This window comes from Nicotiana tabacum, chromosome 3 (genome assembly GCF_000715075.1).
Source record: "Nicotiana tabacum cultivar K326 chromosome 3, ASM71507v2, whole genome shotgun sequence".
NCBI classification, from domain to species: Eukaryota; Viridiplantae; Streptophyta; class Magnoliopsida; order Solanales; family Solanaceae; genus Nicotiana; species Nicotiana tabacum.
In genome coordinates this window covers 178,566,683-178,586,027 of record NC_134082.1, presented here as the reverse complement: position 1 = coordinate 178,586,027, position 19,345 = coordinate 178,566,683, and the positions used below count along the sequence as shown (strand labels likewise).

The 19,345-nt window shown below is 37.1% G+C and overlaps 1 protein-coding gene across 2 annotated transcripts; it reads right to left on the bottom strand.

The window, feature by feature from the left end:
• Nucleotides 1–4,807: 4,807 nt before the first annotated feature.
• Nucleotides 4,808–17,542, bottom strand: LOC107790819 (trans-resveratrol di-O-methyltransferase-like). Of its 2 annotated transcripts, none has more exons than XM_075250265.1 (5): nucleotides 17,283–17,542; nucleotides 16,909–16,987; nucleotides 16,467–16,621; nucleotides 5,610–9,271; nucleotides 4,808–5,444 (listed from the first exon to the last, which is right to left on the bottom strand). In XM_075250265.1, exons 4-5 carry the CDS (start codon nucleotides 6,378–6,380, stop codon nucleotides 5,028–5,030), a joined length of 1,188 nt encoding a protein of 395 aa, XP_075106366.1. In that variant the 5' UTR covers nucleotides 6,381–9,271; nucleotides 16,467–16,621; nucleotides 16,909–16,987; nucleotides 17,283–17,542; the 3' UTR covers nucleotides 4,808–5,027. The 2 variants fall into 2 exon arrangements, with proteins under 2 accessions (XP_075106366.1, XP_075106367.1); XM_075250266.1 differs by having other exon boundaries at nucleotides 16,467–16,599.
• Between the last annotated feature and the right edge of the window lie 1,803 nt (nucleotides 17,543–19,345).

Below are 19,345 nucleotides of genomic sequence, written 5' to 3'. Positions count from 1 at the left end.
TCTTGATACTTGTGCAAGTTTCACTCCTTTTGAGTTGATCTTCGATATCTTGTCACCTTGTTGATCAAACCTGCAATCAAGCACAACTTGTGAGCCTTTGAGACTATTTTGCACACATTTTTAATCAAAACTTAAGCAAGAAGGAGTATAAAATGTATCAAAATCCCTAGTTATCAGTTCTGCAACTTCCCGAGGATAAGTACAGACGTCTCCGTACCGATCTGCGAGACTCTACTAAACCGGATCATGACCCGTGAGACCTATATAACCTAGGCTCTGATACCAACTTGTCACGACCCCAAACCACCCTGGTCGTGATGGCGCCTATCACAGTACTAGGCTAGCCGACTCAATACTAATAACATTAAGGTCTTTTGTAAATTCATTTCCAAATCAATTATGATCATAAGTCTTTCATTTTAATATAAAAAAATACGTGGAAAAAACAAATATGCAATTACACCCACACTGCCCAATCCTGGTGTCACTAGTCATGAGTCATTAAGATACTGTCCAATACTGTCTACTCAATACGAGATAAGACTGAAATAGATAATACTAAGGATAGGAAGGAGAAAGGCAGGGCTACGGACGCCGTGAATTTACCTTGCTATCTCCGGAAAATACTCAGAAGCCGCTGAATGCTCTCACTCGGATGTTCTGGCACCTGGATCTGCACACAATATGCAAGGAGTAATGTAAGTATACCAACTCAGTAAGTAACCAATGTAAATAAAGGCTGAGTGCAGTGACGAGCATTTAAATCATATACATAGTTTAACATAAAATCTCAATAGAAATAACAAAGTCAAATCCGTAATTCAATTTTCGAACATCTCGTAAAAACTCCATTTTTCAATGAAAGTTATTTAAAACACTTATTCAACATTTTTCAATAGACTCAGTATAAAAGAAGAGTGAAAGCAGTAATTTCATAAACAAGCCCCTCGGGTAAAGTATCACTCATATATATGGTCCCTCGAGTAAGCCTCCCAGTCACTCGTGACTCAAATCTCATCAATCAGCACTCACACTCAGCACTCCCACTCAATAGATATCTCATAATGATAACTGCTGAAGCGTGCAGCCCGATCCATAAATATATATAGTCGATTGCACTCACTGGGGGTGTGCAGACTCTAGAGGGCGAGCAGCCCAATCCATAAATATATAATTCTTATTATCCGGCCCTCGGCCTCTCTCAGTCATCAACCTCACAGCCACTCAGGCATTTCAGTGAATAATCAGGGAACTCAGCCCAAACAGTTTTCATATATTTGAAAGTAGAGTAATGAAACTGAATCAAACGATAAACAAGTAAAAATCATGATTGAGGATATGCTTTCAAATCAAAACAGTGTGAGGATAATAGTAAAATACCCCCTGAGGGTCCAAACAGTACGACACAAGGCCCCAAATATAGCATTTATCCCAAGTTAACAGAATCAATTCTAAACACATGGGTTTCATATAGAGTATATCAAAATATGCAACTGTACAGTTGCCACGGGACGGACCAAGTCACAATCTTTACGGGTGCATGCCAAAACGTCCGTCACCTAGCATGTGTGTCACCTAATTTATCAAAATAGTATGAATTCTCAAGGTTTCATACCGTCGGGTCTAGATTTACAATCGTTACTTACCTCAAACCGGATGAAAATGTACTACGCAATTCCCTTGCCTCTCGACCCGGTCTCAAATCGTCCTGAATCTATCCAAAATCAAAATCATAACATCAATACATGCCAAAGGAATAAAGCCCACGCGAAAATTATCAAATTAGCTCAAAAATCCCGAAATTGGTCAAACCTGACCCCCGGGCCCACGTCTTGGAATCTGATAAAAATTACCACACTAGATATCTTAACCTCTCACGAGTCTATACATACCAAAATCATCAAAATCGGACCTCAAATCCCCAATTTAAACTATCCAATTTCAAGCCCTAGTTTCTCAATTTTTCACCCCTAATCTCTTCAATTTCCAAGTTTAATCAACTGAAATTCACCATAAATACGAGTATTAAGTTCAAAAATCTTACCTCAATAAGTTTCCCCTTGAATCCCTCTTCAAAACCTCCAAAAGCTTTAATTCCGTCTCAAAAATGGTGGAAATGGACAAAAATTCGTGAAGTGTTTAATTTATACCTTCTGCCCAGGCATCTCCGCACCTGCGGCCCAAATCACGCTTCTGTGGACCGCATCTGCGGTCAAAATAACCGCATTTGCGATTTTTCATTAATTCCTCAGGCCGCGTCTGCGCCCATGCTCCACATCTGTGGTCCTGTAGATGCGCCAAACACACTGCACATACGGTTCTTCTTTTGATGGCTAACTTCCGCATCTGCGGTCTGCTCCACACACCTACGACCTCGCACCTGCGGTCCCCAATCCGCAGGAGCAGATATGACAGAAGCAGCAAAATCTGTTGCATCAACTTAGTCCAATCTTTCCGACAACATTCCGAATTCATCCCGAGGCCCCCGGGGCCTCAGCCAAAAATATGAACAAGTCACATATCATCATTCAAACTTATACAAACCTTCGGAACACTCAAAACAACGTCGAAACACCAAATCACCTTCGGATTCAAGCCTAAGGATTTCGAAACTTTCGAATTTCGCAACCAATCCAAAAACCTATCAAACCTCATTCGAATTATCTGAAATTTTGCATACACATCACAAATGACACACTGGACCTACTCCAATTTCCGGAATTCCATTCCGACCCCGATATCAAGATTTCCACTACCGAACGGAAAATACCAAATTTCCAATTTCGCCAATTCAAGCCTAAATCTACCACGAACGTCCAAATTACATTATGAACACACTCCTAAGTCCAAAATCACCTAACGAAGCTATTCGAACCATCAGAATTTACATCCGAGAACTTCTACACATAAGTCAACATCTAATTGGCTTTTCCAACCTAAACTTCCAAATAAGAGACTAAGTGTCTCATTTCACTCCATGACTATTTGGAACACAGAAAAACCAATACGATACGATGTAATACAGTAGAAAAACATATAAAGAAGCAGAAATAGGGAGAGCGGGTGTAAAGCCCCAGAAAATTTTGCTTAGTAATTTAAGAATTCGTGGTGCCAAGGTAGGCCGAATATTTTATCTTGTGTGCGAATGAGGATTAAGAAGATTATGGATATCAATTGGATATGTTAATAAGTGTATAAGTCATAGTATAAGTGAATTGGGGTCTAAGGAGAGGCCTAAGTCTAAGCCAAGTTGGAAAATTTAATAAGAGACGAAAGTTGCAAATGAGTGCGCAGAAGACCTCACTTTGGACAATCATATCTCTAGTTATATAAGTATTTGTGTGATTCACAACCTATCAAATAAATGTTCTTTGAGTCTAGTTTCCAACGCTTCAAACCGTTCATCATTTGGACACTCCTACCAAAAGTTATGACCAAATTACCAAAAGCAACGCAGAATTTTACACTACCGCGCCGCCCCATACGGCGCGACTGTGTAAATTATCAGAGCACCTCTAGTTTCGTTTCTAAACACATATTTCATTACCACGCCGCCCCATGCGGCTCCCCATGCGGCACGGCTATGCAAAAATCGGGATTTTTGTTATAAAACGACCTCATTTCGTCAAATAGATTCAAGGGACCGTTTCTTGAGCAAAAATTAGATATTTTTAGAGTAAGAGAGTGACCTAGAGTGAGAAAGTACCCCTCATCAATTCTTCTACAACTCTTGCTCAAATCTTAAAGGATTAACAAGGAAAACTACACTAGGCCTTCATCCTTAAGATTGACATTGCTAGAATTTCCGGAACGTTATAGACACTTAAGGAAAAGCTCTTTGAGGTATGTATGGCTATCTTTAACCTTTGTAAAGTCACCTTATTTGGTGTATGAGTAATTGGTATGTGTTATTTATGTGTACTATTTGTGACTTCTTGTGTTTAATATGCCTTGTACGAGTAATTGGTATGTGTTATTTATGTGGACCATTTGTGAATTCTTGTGTTTAATATGCCTTGAATGTTGTTGGTTAAGTTTCCTGATATAATGGTGTAAGTAAATGGCAACAAGCCAAGTGTGTGTGTGTGTGTGTGAAGGTGCTTATGTGGTAAGAGCTGTGTAACAAATGATGGAAATAAATCGTAATTGATGCAATTGAAACAACTGTAGTAATATCATACGTGACTTATCGCGGCAATTATCGTTGTGACTTAAATTGTATACGGACTGTTGCATATGATGGAAATGGTATTGATGTCTATGAAAATTCTTTGTGGGTTATTGTGTTGTTGTGTGAAATGTAATTGTCCGGTGGGATCGGGTTGCGCACCGCAACACGAAGTTATAAGGTGTGGGTTGTGGTGATAAGGGTGGTCGAGGTAATAAGGGTGGCCGAGGTAATAAGGGTGGAAAAGTGATCGAAATCACTATTGAAATGAAAATATGTGAAAGTTGTGAAACCATTGATGTGATGAAATAATGTTGAAAGGGGAAAAGGAGAGATTGTGGAACTTGTTTGGCTTTGGTTGTTCCTTTCATGTGCATTGGATTGTTGATTCTATTACTATTTGTTACCTGTGTATTTCTTGATTTTACTTAGGGTAAAGTTTGTTCATACATACTATTACAATTCAAATGTACTGACGTCTCCTTTGCCGGGGGCGCTACATTCATGTTATGATTGTAGGTTGTTCTATAGCAGGTACTCCAGTCCATCGACAGTAGAACTCCTTCACTTTCTGTCAGTTGTATTGGTGAGCCCCTTTTTCCTCTCGGGGCCTTGCGTGACTCATGCCGCTTTTCCTCCCGAAAATCTTATTTTGGTATTTGCGTAAGGTATGGCGGAGCCTTGTTACCGGCAAGTATTGTAACACTCTTTTGTATCCCTAGAGGCTCCGTAGACAGGAAATGTGGGTTATGCACTTATGTATTTTGTATTTGGGCAGTTTAACATGTAAACCACGCTAAGTAACTATGTATGTTATGTAAATCTCGTAAGAATGAGTTCAAATTTACAAATGGCTATTTCACTTGGTTGACGAATAAAGGAAAATGCGGGGTAACACGTGGGATAGGAAAGGCACCCAGGTCCGCTTGATTGGGGCTACCCGGTCGAGCGCTGGTCGCGCCCCTCGGTTTTGGGGCGTGACAGCGGGACAGTAACTCATGAAACAACCGGTCGGGTCGTTACTCATGAATCCAGCCTCAAGGAATAACTTTTCCCATTCTTTCTCAGTTCTCTCTCTTCCAGGGAGGTATACCATCATCAATACATCAAAAATGAGCTTCAGTTCAGTCATGTCTGCTTCTTCTTCATCTCCATTCACCACTATGTCAATGATAATGACCTTACGTTTTCTTCCTTCATTTTTGTCCCTCATAGCTTCTCTGCATCTCTTTAGCATCTTCACACAATCCTCATCACTCCAATCATGCATGACAAGCTGCAAATTAAAAGTAATATTTTTTGAACCATACGACCATGTGGAACATAAATTAGCATTATATCATTGCTATACGTGATGAGCTACCCAAGATTACTGTTTACGAACTTAGTATCATACATGTCAGTTTGTAAACAAAAGAAACATAAGTTAGCATCTTCTTACCTTAAACAAAAAGGCATCAGCAGGGGGAATGGACTGAAACATGTCACCTCCCACATATTTCAAATTTTCTGTATCTGGAATGTTAGCAACAACATGAGGGAGGTCTAAAACTGTGCATTTTAGATGAGGAAATGCACCCAAAATAGTCTTAGCGATAACACCAGTGCCACCTCCAACATCAACCAAGGAATCCATCTCTTCAAAAACTTGTTTGCAGTCCTTCACTACCAAACTCATCATTTCGGAATCACTAGCCATTGCTTCATTGATAGCTTTGTTGAATCCTGGATTTTGGTCACAATATTTCCACAAGGGTGTGCCATATGCTGTTTCGAATGGGGTGGCTTCATTTCCAAGAAACCAATCGCCAAAAGATTGCCATGGATTCACCATAATGGGATCAACCATTACTCTGGCAAAAGGTGACAAATTTGGGATTTCACTCTTCAAAAGCAGCTTAGAAGAAGCAGTAAGAACATACCCTTCTTGTGTTTCTGAGTTTTCATCAAGCTTTTTAGTAGCAAAAAAACCAGAGTATACCAACAGGCGCATCAGTCGATGAATTCCATTTGATTTTGCAGAAGGAAGTTTCAGCTCTGAAACTAACTGAGAGAGAGTCATTGGCTGCTTATGAGTATGAACTATATCCGGTATGCCTAACTGAATAGCACAACGAAGAACCATGGAATTTGCAAAATGGAAGGTATGCTTGTAGATATGAGCCTGAATTCGGAACATTTCACTAGCTGTTGGCACATCTTTGGCTTCCATATTGATCAGAATTTCCCTGCCTTTTTCTTTCGTAAATCGGTATTGAAATGAACTAGCTACGATTTGTTACAAAGAAAGTTCAGTTCAAATAAGATAAACTTGTAGGGCCGACAAAAATATAAACTCGGACACGACTTTTGTTGATCAAGATATGAAAAAGATCATAGCCTTAGCCAACTATCTGTTGATAGTGGACATAATGAGGACAGCAAAGCTGTACAATATTATCCTATTTTTAGAATTACGAGGACACGACTTGTAATGCATTTCGTTAATTCCACGTTGTACTGGTATCGAATAATTCGACAAAGTTTAGACACATGAGAAAAATATCAACTATTTTTATTTTATTTTTTTCTATTGAGATTTGAATCTTTAGCTGTGCTTAGTATTAAGAAAAATACTTTTCCAAAAAATATTTTACGGAAATTATTATCCATTATCCAACGCTTCTTAAAATCTAGAAACTATTTCAAATGGATTAGCATAGGAAACTATAAGTGAAGAAATCGTTTTTCTCCTTTTAATAGAAAACTAGTATACGTTCCTGCGCGATGCGCTGATCGATTCAAAAAAAAAAAAAAGCGGAGAGAGATAATAAAAATGCATATATATTGCAGATTAAATTTATCAATCACAATCAAAATAATTAAAACAAAAAATAAATATAAAAATTTCATCATGTTGTCTCTATATTATTGTTGCCAAGGACCACCAATCGACTTGTTAAAAAGGGGTCTGACCATGAAATATTTTGTCTTCTTGTTGATCGGTAAAGGATTTGTTCCTCAATATGAGTCAAAAACTTAGCAGCAAGAAGAAGAATTAAACTCAAAAAGTTTAATTTCCTGATTAGGCGAAAAACCAGCTAATTTATTTAGGCTTGCCACTTTCTTTTAATAAATTACTTGACAACCAAAAGAAAATTAAAGATAGACCAAAAAAATACTCCTACTAATTCACAAGGACTTAAAGTATGCTTCTACATTAATTGATCACATAAATCGATGAACTTACTTGAATACCATCAATAAAGTTTTTAAGTACCTCAATTATTAGGGGTTAAATTGGATAAGAACTACTTCATTTTAGTCTGCTCTATTGAAGGCTATAGTCTGCTTAAAATCTTGTACCACAAAAGTTGGTAGTAGCATATGGAGTCTATCCAACGTCAAAGAATATATGTGATTTACTGGAGAAGATGAATTCCAGTAAATCATCAACATTTATAATTGTCTTTCCGATCCATTCTTCATCAAGGATATCGACTAACTCTGAAAGAATAGTACTTGTTTGCAAGAAATACTCAGTAATTTGTGAACAACAAAAAAAGTGATTAAAGGACAAATAATATAAGACCGCAATTTGCAATCTAGTCTAGAAATAACATAGTTTCAGAATGAAAAGGTAATATTTTTAGTACCTATCCAGATAAAGGATTGTACTATACACAAGTGTTTTCAAAGTAGCTGCAATAAAATGCCACGCTTGATTGTAGTAAAGTGAATTTGCAAACTAAAACATCCTTATATATGTTTCTAAGAAGATAAAGAGAATGATAAAGAACGCTGCAACTTTGCTTATAAAAGCTAGTTAGGAGAATTATGTGTAATGGCTGCTATAAACATTTTTGTATTGATTCTACAGATCACAAGAAAAAAGAAAGAAAAAAAGAGGAAAAAGAGCAACCCTTTTTTATACTATTGTACTTACTAATAATAATAATGCAAGCTAAAACACCAAAGAGATTCCCAAAGACACCTAAAGGTAAGCAACATTCAACAGATTACTCCATAATAATAATGCAAGCTAAAACACCAAAGAGATTCCCAGAGGACACCTAAAGGTAAGCAACATTCAACAGATTACTCCACAAATAAAAAAGGACATGTGGAATAATCATAGTTTCCATGAACAGCTAGCAGTCATATTATCATCATATTGATAAATATGCTAATGAACTGAGCTTAAACAGTAATGCATATACATGTAAAAGAGCACAGACTTTCTGATGGGAAAGGAGAAAAGTTCTAGACATATGACTCATAGCAGAAAAGCAGATAATAGATTTGAAACTTGACATTGGAGGAGCAGTCACACATCAAAGAGTGCATATACGTCCATGAACATTTAGTCACTTCTTTCTTTACTGAGAGTGATACATACCTCCATGAAATTGTGGAATTAAGTGAACATTCTAAACATCAACATTCCTAGGGAAACATTCCCTCTGAACTACAATGAAACCACACATGAACTTTCTCTGAAAAAATCCTTGAAAGCAGATTTTTGTATCAAATAGCTATATTGCTCAACACTTTATATTTACAATTTGTCCTTATCTATTTTTTTTTAAAAAGGTAACAATAATTTGTCCTTATTTAATTGATTAAGAGAGTACATAGACTTCATAGAATTCCGCAGATATAAAGGTAAACCAAACTCATTTGCAACCTTAATTGACCATTGCGAAATACATCTCTGTTTTGTGGGCCAGTATGACAAAAAGGTAAAGCATGCATGTTGTTTAGTATAACTTACAAATTGATGTATCGATTATTCCCTATATTATTTACCGATTGTATCAAGTAGCCAATTTGATAATCATTTACTTGTAAGCTTTTGGATTAGATGAACTCAAACTCATTTTATGCATTTGAGTCTTAAATTAGTTAGCTTGGATCAGACTTCAAGGAAAACCAACGTATTCGTTAAACATGATAATTACAGAACTAAAAATGGTAAACAATTATAAATAAAATTTGTGGTAAAGCCTTATTTATACTACCTCCATTATCAGCATTCGAACTTAATTCTCCCTCATATGTGCTTAGGTTAAAATTAGTATTGCCTCCCTCCTGTTGCACTTTATAGCAGTCTTATCGGACACCCTGGGCCAAAATCGTCATGTCAATGTTGAAAGCGTCAACGACATAACATAAAAGGGAGGGGGAGAGTCAAGTTATGATCATTAGACCTTGCAACTTTCATATCGTTGTCAATCAGTCCTAGATAAATATACTGCAGCATATATCCAATTACACGATATTCTTTGTTCTTTCTAAAATCTGTATAATGATATGATAATATGTCAAGTAAGCTTTCTAACAGTTATGTCGCTGATATTATGACATTCCTAAGCTATGGTGAAATAAGTGGTTAGTTACTTCTTACTGAGAAAGTGCAAAATCTGAGCTTCCCATTGATTATTTTGGGGTAAGCAAATTTGTTTGCTATAATTATACGACCCCTTTTTAATTTTCTTGGGGTTTTGGAGCTAAAGTTTTAATCTTTGATATATTTGTTGTGGACCCTTTTGATTTCTTGAGGTTTGGAGTTTGTTATTTTGGGGCATGCAAATTCTTGAATAAGATATGAAGTATTCTGGGGTTGTTGTTGTGTCATTCTTGGTTTGATTTTTGTTAGCCTTGTTGAGGTCAATGAGGGTCAAATTCCAACCACACTTGATGGACCTTTTAAGCCCGTGACTAATCCTTTGGACCAAAGTTTTAGAGGACATGTTGTTGATTTGCCAGACACTGATCCCAGAGTTCAAAGGAAAGTAAAAGGATTTGAGCCTGAACAGATATCTATTTTCCTTTCTTCTACTTATGACTCTGTTTGGATTTCTTGGATTACATGAAATTTGCTAAAGTTTTCTTCTTTTTTTAGCCTGTTAGTTTGAGTTTAAAGGGGAACTTTGGCGTAACTGGTAAAGTTACTGTCATGTGACCAGGAGGTCACCGGTTCAAGCTGTGGAAATAGCCTTTGGCAGAGTAAGGCTGCGTACAATAGACCCTTGTGATCCGGCCTATCTCCAAATTTAGCACATAGCGGGAACTTAGTACACCGAACTGCCCTTTAATTCGAGTTCAACTTTTAACTTGAAGAATTAGTGCTTGGATCAATTCAAGCAGAGTGTTGGAGTTACTATTTCTTTCCTGCTAATACTAAATGGTATAGTGAGGCTATTTATGATAATGTCCAATGTTTATCTTTTAAAATATATATGTTAATTCAGTTATGTCATCAATTTGAGTTGATAAAATGGAATCTTTGGTACATAATTGTGCGCTTTTTAGTCAAGGCCAGATTTTAAGTTGGCAGTGCTATAGCCATATCGCACGACCTATAGCCATATCGCACGATCAATCCTTCGTTGGATTCTTCAGCCCCGAGAAGTTTGAATCATTGCAAAGGGTAATGTCATTCGATCAAATATGGGACAAGATTAGCAGCATTGCAGAAGACACGGCACTTGAACCTAGAGTATATATTAAAAGTTGGAACGATCATTTCTTCGTGTTGAAGGTGGAAGCTAACGCGTATTACGTTATTGATACATTGGGAGAAAGGCTATTTGAGGGTTGCAATAAAGCATACATTTTAAAGTTTGACGACAACAGTACGATCTATGAGAAGGTTAACGCGGAGGAGAAGACACAGAAAAATGATACTAAGGCTAAGGAAGAAATAATATGTGATGGGAAAGAATGCTGCAGAGAATTCATCAAGAGATTTCTCGCGGCTATCCCTCCCTCTAAAGGAACTGGAGGAGCAAGAGAAAAAGGAGACAGTTTCCTATTGATATGGTGTCCATCTCATTCAAATGATTTGGTAGCCAATTTTGTTGACTTGGTTTGGTTTGGTAGCCAACCTTGTTGAATTTATATAATTTGGTAGCCAATTTTATTGACTTGGTTTGGTTTGGTAGCCAACCTTGTTGAAATTGTGAAAATGGTGTGTAAATTGTCAAATATTGTAGGCTTTAGAGAGTGAGGTTTTAGCTATAAAAGGAGAGCTTTAACTCTCATTTCTACACACCAACAAAGAGAGAAAAGAGAGAGCAAGGTATTCCATAAACTATAAGAAAATAGTTTGTGAAGAAAAATAGAGTGTGAGAGATATTGTAGTGAGGTGGAAAAAGCAAAAGAGTGTTTATTTCTTTTGAGGGTGTAGTGGTCTTAGGAGTATTTTTTACTCGTTACTATACAGTGTAAAATTCCTCGCTATAGTGATATCAGTTGCTCTTCTTGGCCGTGGTTTTTTCCCTTATTCAGAAGGGTTTTCACGTGAAAATCTTGGTGTCATTATTACTGCATTTCTATTCTTGCTGAGTTAACCATAACTTAGTGTTCTGCGTTTATCACTAATACCGTGAATACTATTTTTACGGGGTTTATTCCCAACAAGTGGTATCAGAGCCAAGGTTCTATCTGAGTATGCTCTGTGGTTGCAGCACAGTCTGAACTTCCACATCAGAAAAGAATTACTTTGGTCTCCTAATAAATAGTATTTGTATTTGTGATAAACGATGGAAGCCAACACTAGTAGAATAGTTACCTTGAATGACACAAATTATGCCATTTGGAAGGGCAAAATGGAAGATTTGCTCTATGTCAAGAATTTTCATCAACCTGTCTTCGCCATTGTAAAGCCTGATAATAAATCAGATGAAGAGTGGAATCTGTTACACAGGCAGGTTTGCGGCTTTATTAGACAGTGGGTTGACGATAATGTTTTGAACCATATTTCTGGGGAGACACATGCTCGGACCCTATGGGAGCACCTTGAAAGTTTGTATGCTCGGAAAACTGGAAACAACAAGATGTTTCTGATAAAGCAGATGTTGGGTTTAAAATACCACGATGGTTCCGCGACGACAGATCATCTGAATAATTTTCAGGGGATCATGAACCAGTTATCTGCTATGGGCATTAAATTTGATGAAGAAATTCAAGGCTTGTTTCTACTTGGTTCCCTACCAGATTCTTGGGAAATTCTTAGAACTTCATTATCAAATTCTGCTCCGGATGGTGTGATCTCTATGGATCTTGCCAAGAGCAGCCTTCTAAATGAAGAGATGAGAAGAAAATCTCAGGGTTCCTCCTCATCAGATGTCTTGGTGACTGACTCTAGGGGGAGAAACAAGAATCGGGGTTCTCAAAATAGAGAACATAATAGAAGCAAATCCAGAAGCAGACTTAAAGATATTGAGTGCTATCATTGCGGGAAGAAAGGGCACACAAAGAAGTTCTGCCGGATTTTGAAAAAGGAGAATAGAGACAAGGAAGAACAGAAAGAAGATGGCAATCATGTGGCCACCGTCACTACAGAAGATCTTGTTACAGTCCTTGATGCAGATCTGATAAATATTGCTTGTGATGAGTCAAGCTGGGTTGTGGACAGTGGTGCCGCATCTCATGTGACATCAAGGAAGGAATTTTTCTCATCCTATACTCAGGGTGACTTTGGAACTCTGAGTATGGGTAATGAGACTGTATCTAGGGTGGCTGGTGTTGGAACGATTTGTTTGGAAACTAGTATTGGAACTAAACTAGTTTTAAACAATGTAAAGCATGCACCTGATGTTCGTTTGTACTTGATCTCTGTTGGTGTTTTGGATGATGAGGGATATGTCAGTACCAATGGTGCTGGAAAGTGGAAGCTCACTAAGGGCTCCATGATTGTGGCTCGTGGGGAAAAGCGTCGTGGTCTATACTGGACTACGACATCTACCTGCATTGATATGGTGAATGCCGTTGAGAGTCATAACTCTTCAACGTTATGGCATAAGAGGCTTAGCCACATTAGCGAGAAAGGACTAAATGTTCTGGCCAAGAAGAAATTGTTGTCAAATTTTGAACGTGCAAAATTAGAAAAATGTGAGCACTGCTTGGCTGGAAAACAAAAAAGAGTTTCTTTCCTGTCTCATCCTCCTTCAAGAAAGACAGAGTTGCTTGAGTTGGTGCATTCAGATTTATGTGGTCCAATGAAGACAAAAACTTTGGGTGGTGCACTTTATTTTCCTACCTTTATTGATGATTGTTCAAGGAAACTTTGGGTCTATATCTTGAAGACTAAAGACCAAGTGTTGGGTGTCTTTAAGCAGTTTCAGGCTTCAGTTGAAAGAGAAACTGGAAAGAAGCTGAATTGTATTCGTACTGATAACGGTGGTGAATATTGTGGACCGTTTGACGAATACTGCAAACAGCAGAGTATCAGACACGAGAAGGCTCCTCCTAAGACTCCTCAGCTTAATGGTTTAGCAGAAAGGATGAACAGGACATTGATGGAAAGAGTCAGATGTTTGCTTTCTGAAGCAAAGTTGCCGAATTCCTTTTGGGGTGAGGCTTTGTTGACCGCCGCACATGTTATTAATCTATCCCCTGCGGTTGCTTTACAAAGTGATGTTCCAAACAAAGTTTGGTATGGCAAGGATGTCTCCTATGACCACTTGAAAGTGTTTGGTTGCAAAGCTTTTGTACATGTGCCTAAAGATGAGAGGTCAAAGTTAACTGCCAAGACAAGGTAGTGCATCTTCATTGGTTATGACCTTGATGAGTTTGGTTACAGGCTATATGATCCAATTGAGAAGAAGGTTGTGAGAAGCCGTGATGTTATCTTCGTGGAGGATCAAACCATTGAAGATATTAACAAAGCAGAGAAGTTAAAATCTTCAAGTTCTGAAGGTTTAGTTCATCTTGATCAAGTTCCTCATACAAATGGGGATGACACTGGTGGGCTCAATGATGATGGTGATGCCCAGAACCATATTCCAAGATCAACATATTGATGGTGATGGGGATAACAATGCTAATGTTGATGAGGTAGATGCTCCTACTCACGAAGCTGTGGACGAGTTAGATATTCCACTCAGGAGGTCTTCTAGACCTCGTACTCCTTCCTCCCGTTATTCACCCAATGAATATGTATTACTCACTGATGGGGGAGAACTAGAATGTTATGCGGAGGCCATAGAAGATGAGCACGAGGATCAATGGATTGAAGCCATGCAAGATGAGATGAAATCTCTGCATGAGAACCATACTTATGAGTTGGTGAAATTGCCTAAGGGCATGAGAGCTTTGAAGAACAAGTGGGTGTTCAAAGTTAAAGCTGAAGAACATAGTTTGAAGCCCAAATACAAAGCTAGATTGGTTGTCAAGGGATTTGGTCAAAGGAAAGGTATTGACTTTGACGAAATATTTTCTCCTATCGTAAAAATGTCCTCCATTCGGGCAGTTCTTGGTTTGACTGCCAGTCTTGATTTGGAGATTGAGCAGATGGATGTGAAGACTGCTTTTCTTCACGGTGACTTAGAAGAGGAGATTTATATGGAACAACCTGAAGGCTTCAAGGCAAAAGGTAAAGAAAATCTTGTATGCAAACTTAAGAAGAGTCTATATGGATTGAAGCAAGCTCCCAGACAGTGGTACAAGAAGTTTGAGTCTGTTATGGGGGAGCAAGGCTACAAGAAGACTTCTTCAGATCACTGTGTGTTTGTACAAAGATTTTCTGATGACGATTTTATCATCCTCTTGCTATATGTGGATGATATGTTGATTGTGGGTAGGAATTCTTCTAAGATTGACGAGTTGAAGAAACAGTTGAATAAGTCTTTTGCAATGAAAGACTTGGGTCATGCTAAGCAGATTTTGGGCATGAGAATTAGTCGTTCGAGAAACGAAAGGATGCTTTACTTGTCAGAGGAGAAGTACATAGAACGTGTACTGGAGCGCTTCAATATGAAAAGTGCTAAGTTGGTTCGCACACCTCTTCCTGGTCATCTGAAGTTGAGCAAGAAGATGTGTCCAACAACAACGGAGGAAAAAGAGAGAATGACCAAGATTCCTTATTCCTCTGCCGTTGGAAGTTTGATATATGCAATGGTATGCACTCGACCAGATATTGCTCATGCAGTCGGTGTTGTTAGCAGATTTCTCGAAAATCCAGGAAAAGAGCATTGGGATGCTGTAAAGTGGATACTCAGGTATCTAAGAGGAAGCTCACGTGAATGCTTATGTTTTGGAGCATCAAATCCAATTTTGAAGGGCTATATAGATTCTGATATGGCAGGTGACCTTGATAGCAGAAAAATCCACTACTGGATATTTGTTTACTTTTTCAGGGGGAGCTATATCATGGCAGTCGAAGTTGCAGAAGTGTGTCGCACTATCTACAACTAAAGGCGGAGTATATTGCGGTTACTGAAGCTGGCAAAGAGATGATATGGCTCAAGAGATTTCTTCAAGAACTTGGATTGCGACAGATGGAGTATGTTGTCTATTGCGACAGTCAGAGTGCAATAGACCTGAGCAAAAACTCCATGTACCATGCGAGAACAAAACACATTGACGTCAGATATCATTGGATTCCTGAGCAAGTAGAGAACGAATCACTTCAAGTCAAAAAGATTCATACGAGTGAAAATCCTGCAGATATGTTGACCAAGGTGGTACCAAGAGACAAGTTCGAGCTATGCAAAGAACTTGTGGGCATGCACTCAAACTAGAAGATAGTGCTACCTCCTCTAGATGAATGAGACTGGAGGGGGAGATTGATATGGTGTCCATCTCATTCAAATGATTTGGTAGCCAATTTTGTTGACTTGGTTTGGTTTGGTAGTCAACCTTGTTGAATTTGTATAATTTGGTAGCCAATTTTATTGACTTGGTTTGGTTTGGTAGCCAACCTTGTTGAAATTGTGAAAAGGGTGTGTAAATTGTCAAATATTGTAGGCTTTAGAGAGTGAGGTTTTAGCTATAAAAGGAGAGCTTTAACTCTCATTTCTACACACCAACAAAGAGAGAAAAGAGAGAGCATGGTATTCCATAAACTATAAGAAAATAGTTTGTGAAGAAAAATAGAGTGTGAGAGATATTGTAGTGAGGTGGAAAAAACAAAAGAGTGTTTATTTCTTTTGAGGGTGTAGTGGTCTTAGGAGTATTTTTTACTCGTTACTACACAGTGTAAAATTCCTCGCTATAGTGATATCAGTTGCTCTTCTTGGCCGTGTTTTTTTCCCTTATTCAGAAGGGTTTCCACATAAAAATCTTGGTGTCATTATTGCTGCATTTCTATTCTTGCTGAGTTAACCATAACTTAGTGTTCTGCGTTTATCACTAATACCGTGAATACTATTTTTACGGGGTTTATTCCCAACACCTATTTCTCTCTACATCATCGGTTGCAGATAGAGTTCAATTCGAGTTACTTGCTATCTTCTTCTTCGTCAGTCTTTAACATCATCCACGATCATTTGAAGAACTTCAGAACTACAATCATACAGCATGTTCAACTTACAGGTATGCTAGCAGAAACTGAACAGCCGCTCCTCTATCCAAGCTGAGATTGCGTTCTGCTAGTTCCATGTTTAGTACAGTCTCTAGAGAACCCAATGCTTAGATGACAAAGTATGTGCACAAACTCTCCCTTTCTGAAATTAGACATATACTTACCTAAGTCACAAGACAATAACAGTGAGCCAAATGAGTTACCTAATTTTTAAAAAAATACTAAAACTTAGGTGGTTCAATAATTAATTATCGACATGTGCTTTAGATCTACATGGTAATCACAGACATTAAAATTGTTATTTGCATCCGGTCCTATAAATTTAATTGCAGCAGAATCATATGCCATGAAATTAATATGAAAATTTAACACCATAACAATCTGAGTTTTCTATTCAAATAGTTCAATTATATCTTTACTAATAAAACTTATTCTAACTACTGTGTCATACCTTTAACCAAGTAATGAAAAGTGAAATGATGTTTGATAGTCCATCTTTCGTAACTGTACAATTTAAATAGAGTAATTGCCTGCAAATATAGATAGATATTTTAGCAAATAAATATAGTACCATATACATAGTGAACACTTTAACCTCCTATACAAGATTTCAACACTATCCAAAGATCAGTGATAACCAATACGCAAATACGCATATAAATTATGAAAATTTGATCTTTTTTATATTACATATGCCGTCAATAAACTTCACAGAAAATATTTGTTACAAAAATATAATCTCAACTGAAATAATAAAGAGAGATGTATTTAATTATTTGTTACAGAAATTGAAAGATTGTTCATGAAATACAATCATACCAATACCTTTTGTAGTCCCGAATTATTGTTTGATATGCACACGAGGAAGAAAGAATAGACTTATATATTGTAAAAATAGAAAACTGATTGGACAAAACTGTAAAAGCATGTTACTGACAATGGAGCGCAGAAGAGTTTGTGGGTGAGGAGTTGAAATTGTAATGTGAGATCGTGGGAATCATGATGGAATCGTGGTGGGGATCGTGGGAGTTGAAATCGTGGTGAGGATTGAAGAACCGAATCTGATATTTTTAGGGGAAAAAATAGACTGTAGAAATTACCGTGTTCCTTAAAGACGGTAGATAAAGTGTAGAAACTACTGTCTCTTTTTTTTTTAAAAAAAATAATATACCTATTTAATTGATTTCAAATTCAATTTTTAAAAAAAAAACTAATTTTACCTAAATTAACTGATTTGTCCTAAAATTGCTACATGTCATTTTATGCACACGATATTTGGCAAAATTTCAGGGCTGGCCTTCTTCCTTTTAAGTAAATATAGAAGATACTTTTTTTGAGTTTGATTGATTTGAAAATATTTTTTGCACCAAACACAATCCTCCCATGATTTTCATTCAACTTTTTTGACGATGCCCCTTGAGTGTGGGTTAGACCTTTATTCTTGATCAGTTATTCATGCGGAAAGCTAACAAATTCTCTTCTGAATTTTTTTATTCAACTCGTTTATGATGATTTTTATAACTTAATTTAACTTGACTTTCTGTTGCTTGTTACATTCTTTTGTATGATAAGCAACACCAACCAATATTAACAAGTATTAATACATTCACTTGCCAACGTTTATAAAAAAAATTCCCTTCACTATGTTTGATTTGCTTAGATTGGATTTCTTTCAATCCATTTTAAATACTCAGTCTTTGTTATCATAGTAAAAGCGCCCTGTCTATTATAGAGTTTAGTGCTTATTACTTGGTTGGAGTGAAACTTTTCAATATAAGAGTTGCCTCTTCCTTGCCTATGCTTGTGGACTAACACCTCTGACTATTGGGAAATTTTAGTGCAATATGGTTACGTAATTGAAAATACTGTGCCTAATGATATTTATATTTTAGAATGCACAAAACTTCAAAGAAATGGTAATTCAGGAAACTAGAACATATGCAGCACTGAAGAATTGTCTTCAAAGGAGCAAACAGAAAATAGATAAAGAGAAACATTCTTCACAAAAATCGGTAACTTAAATTACAAGAAAATTCTTTACGTTAATATAGTTCCTATTTCAGATACTTGAAAGCAACTGAGAATTGATCAAAGGATATCCTGATATTCCTTCACTTTTTTCTCACTTTTGCCTTTTAAGTCTTCATCTCCTATAGGTAATGCCGATCACACCCTGTATCCTAAATAACAAGAAGCTCTTTGATTCGGTTGGTGCGTGGTGTTAACGACATGAATCAGGAGCATTTGTGAGACGTTTCGTCTACTAGGAATAGAATGTTAGACTACTTTATAATTCAATTTTGTGGATTATTATTTCAGTTTTTTAAAAACTAAAACTGGATGTACTATGTGATATATTCCAGTTTCACTTTCAAGAGAAACTAAGAAGCTAAACATCATAAATTGTTGTTTTAGGATATTAATGCTGCGTCGTACTTCTTGTTGCTGTGTTAATTAGAGGCCTTCAGTGAAGTGGAAGTGCATTTTATCCTTGAGAGGGCAAAAAAGAAGAGGAAGGCGAGAGAAACACGCAATGTTACAGCCAATTTTGGTTTTGAAAGTGATCGTATTCATTTGTCATTTAATCTTCTTTGCTGAGGAAACAGACTGACTGATTAATTAACAAGAAAGAAAAATACAACTTTGAAAGCTCTACTAGCTAGCTTTGTTTTAGCTTTAAAATAACCTCTCAAATTTTGATTAGTTGCTATAAGGTACAGGAAAATTAGCTTTCCTGAAAAAACTTATTCATCCCCAAGAAAGCTAATTAACTCGAAGTTTGTAAATGTACAAGTTGTGGTTCTGTCACAACGGCACAACCTGTTAGGAATATAGTAGTTATGCCTAGATTCAATATGACTTGAAAAAAAATTGTGAACGTTATTTGA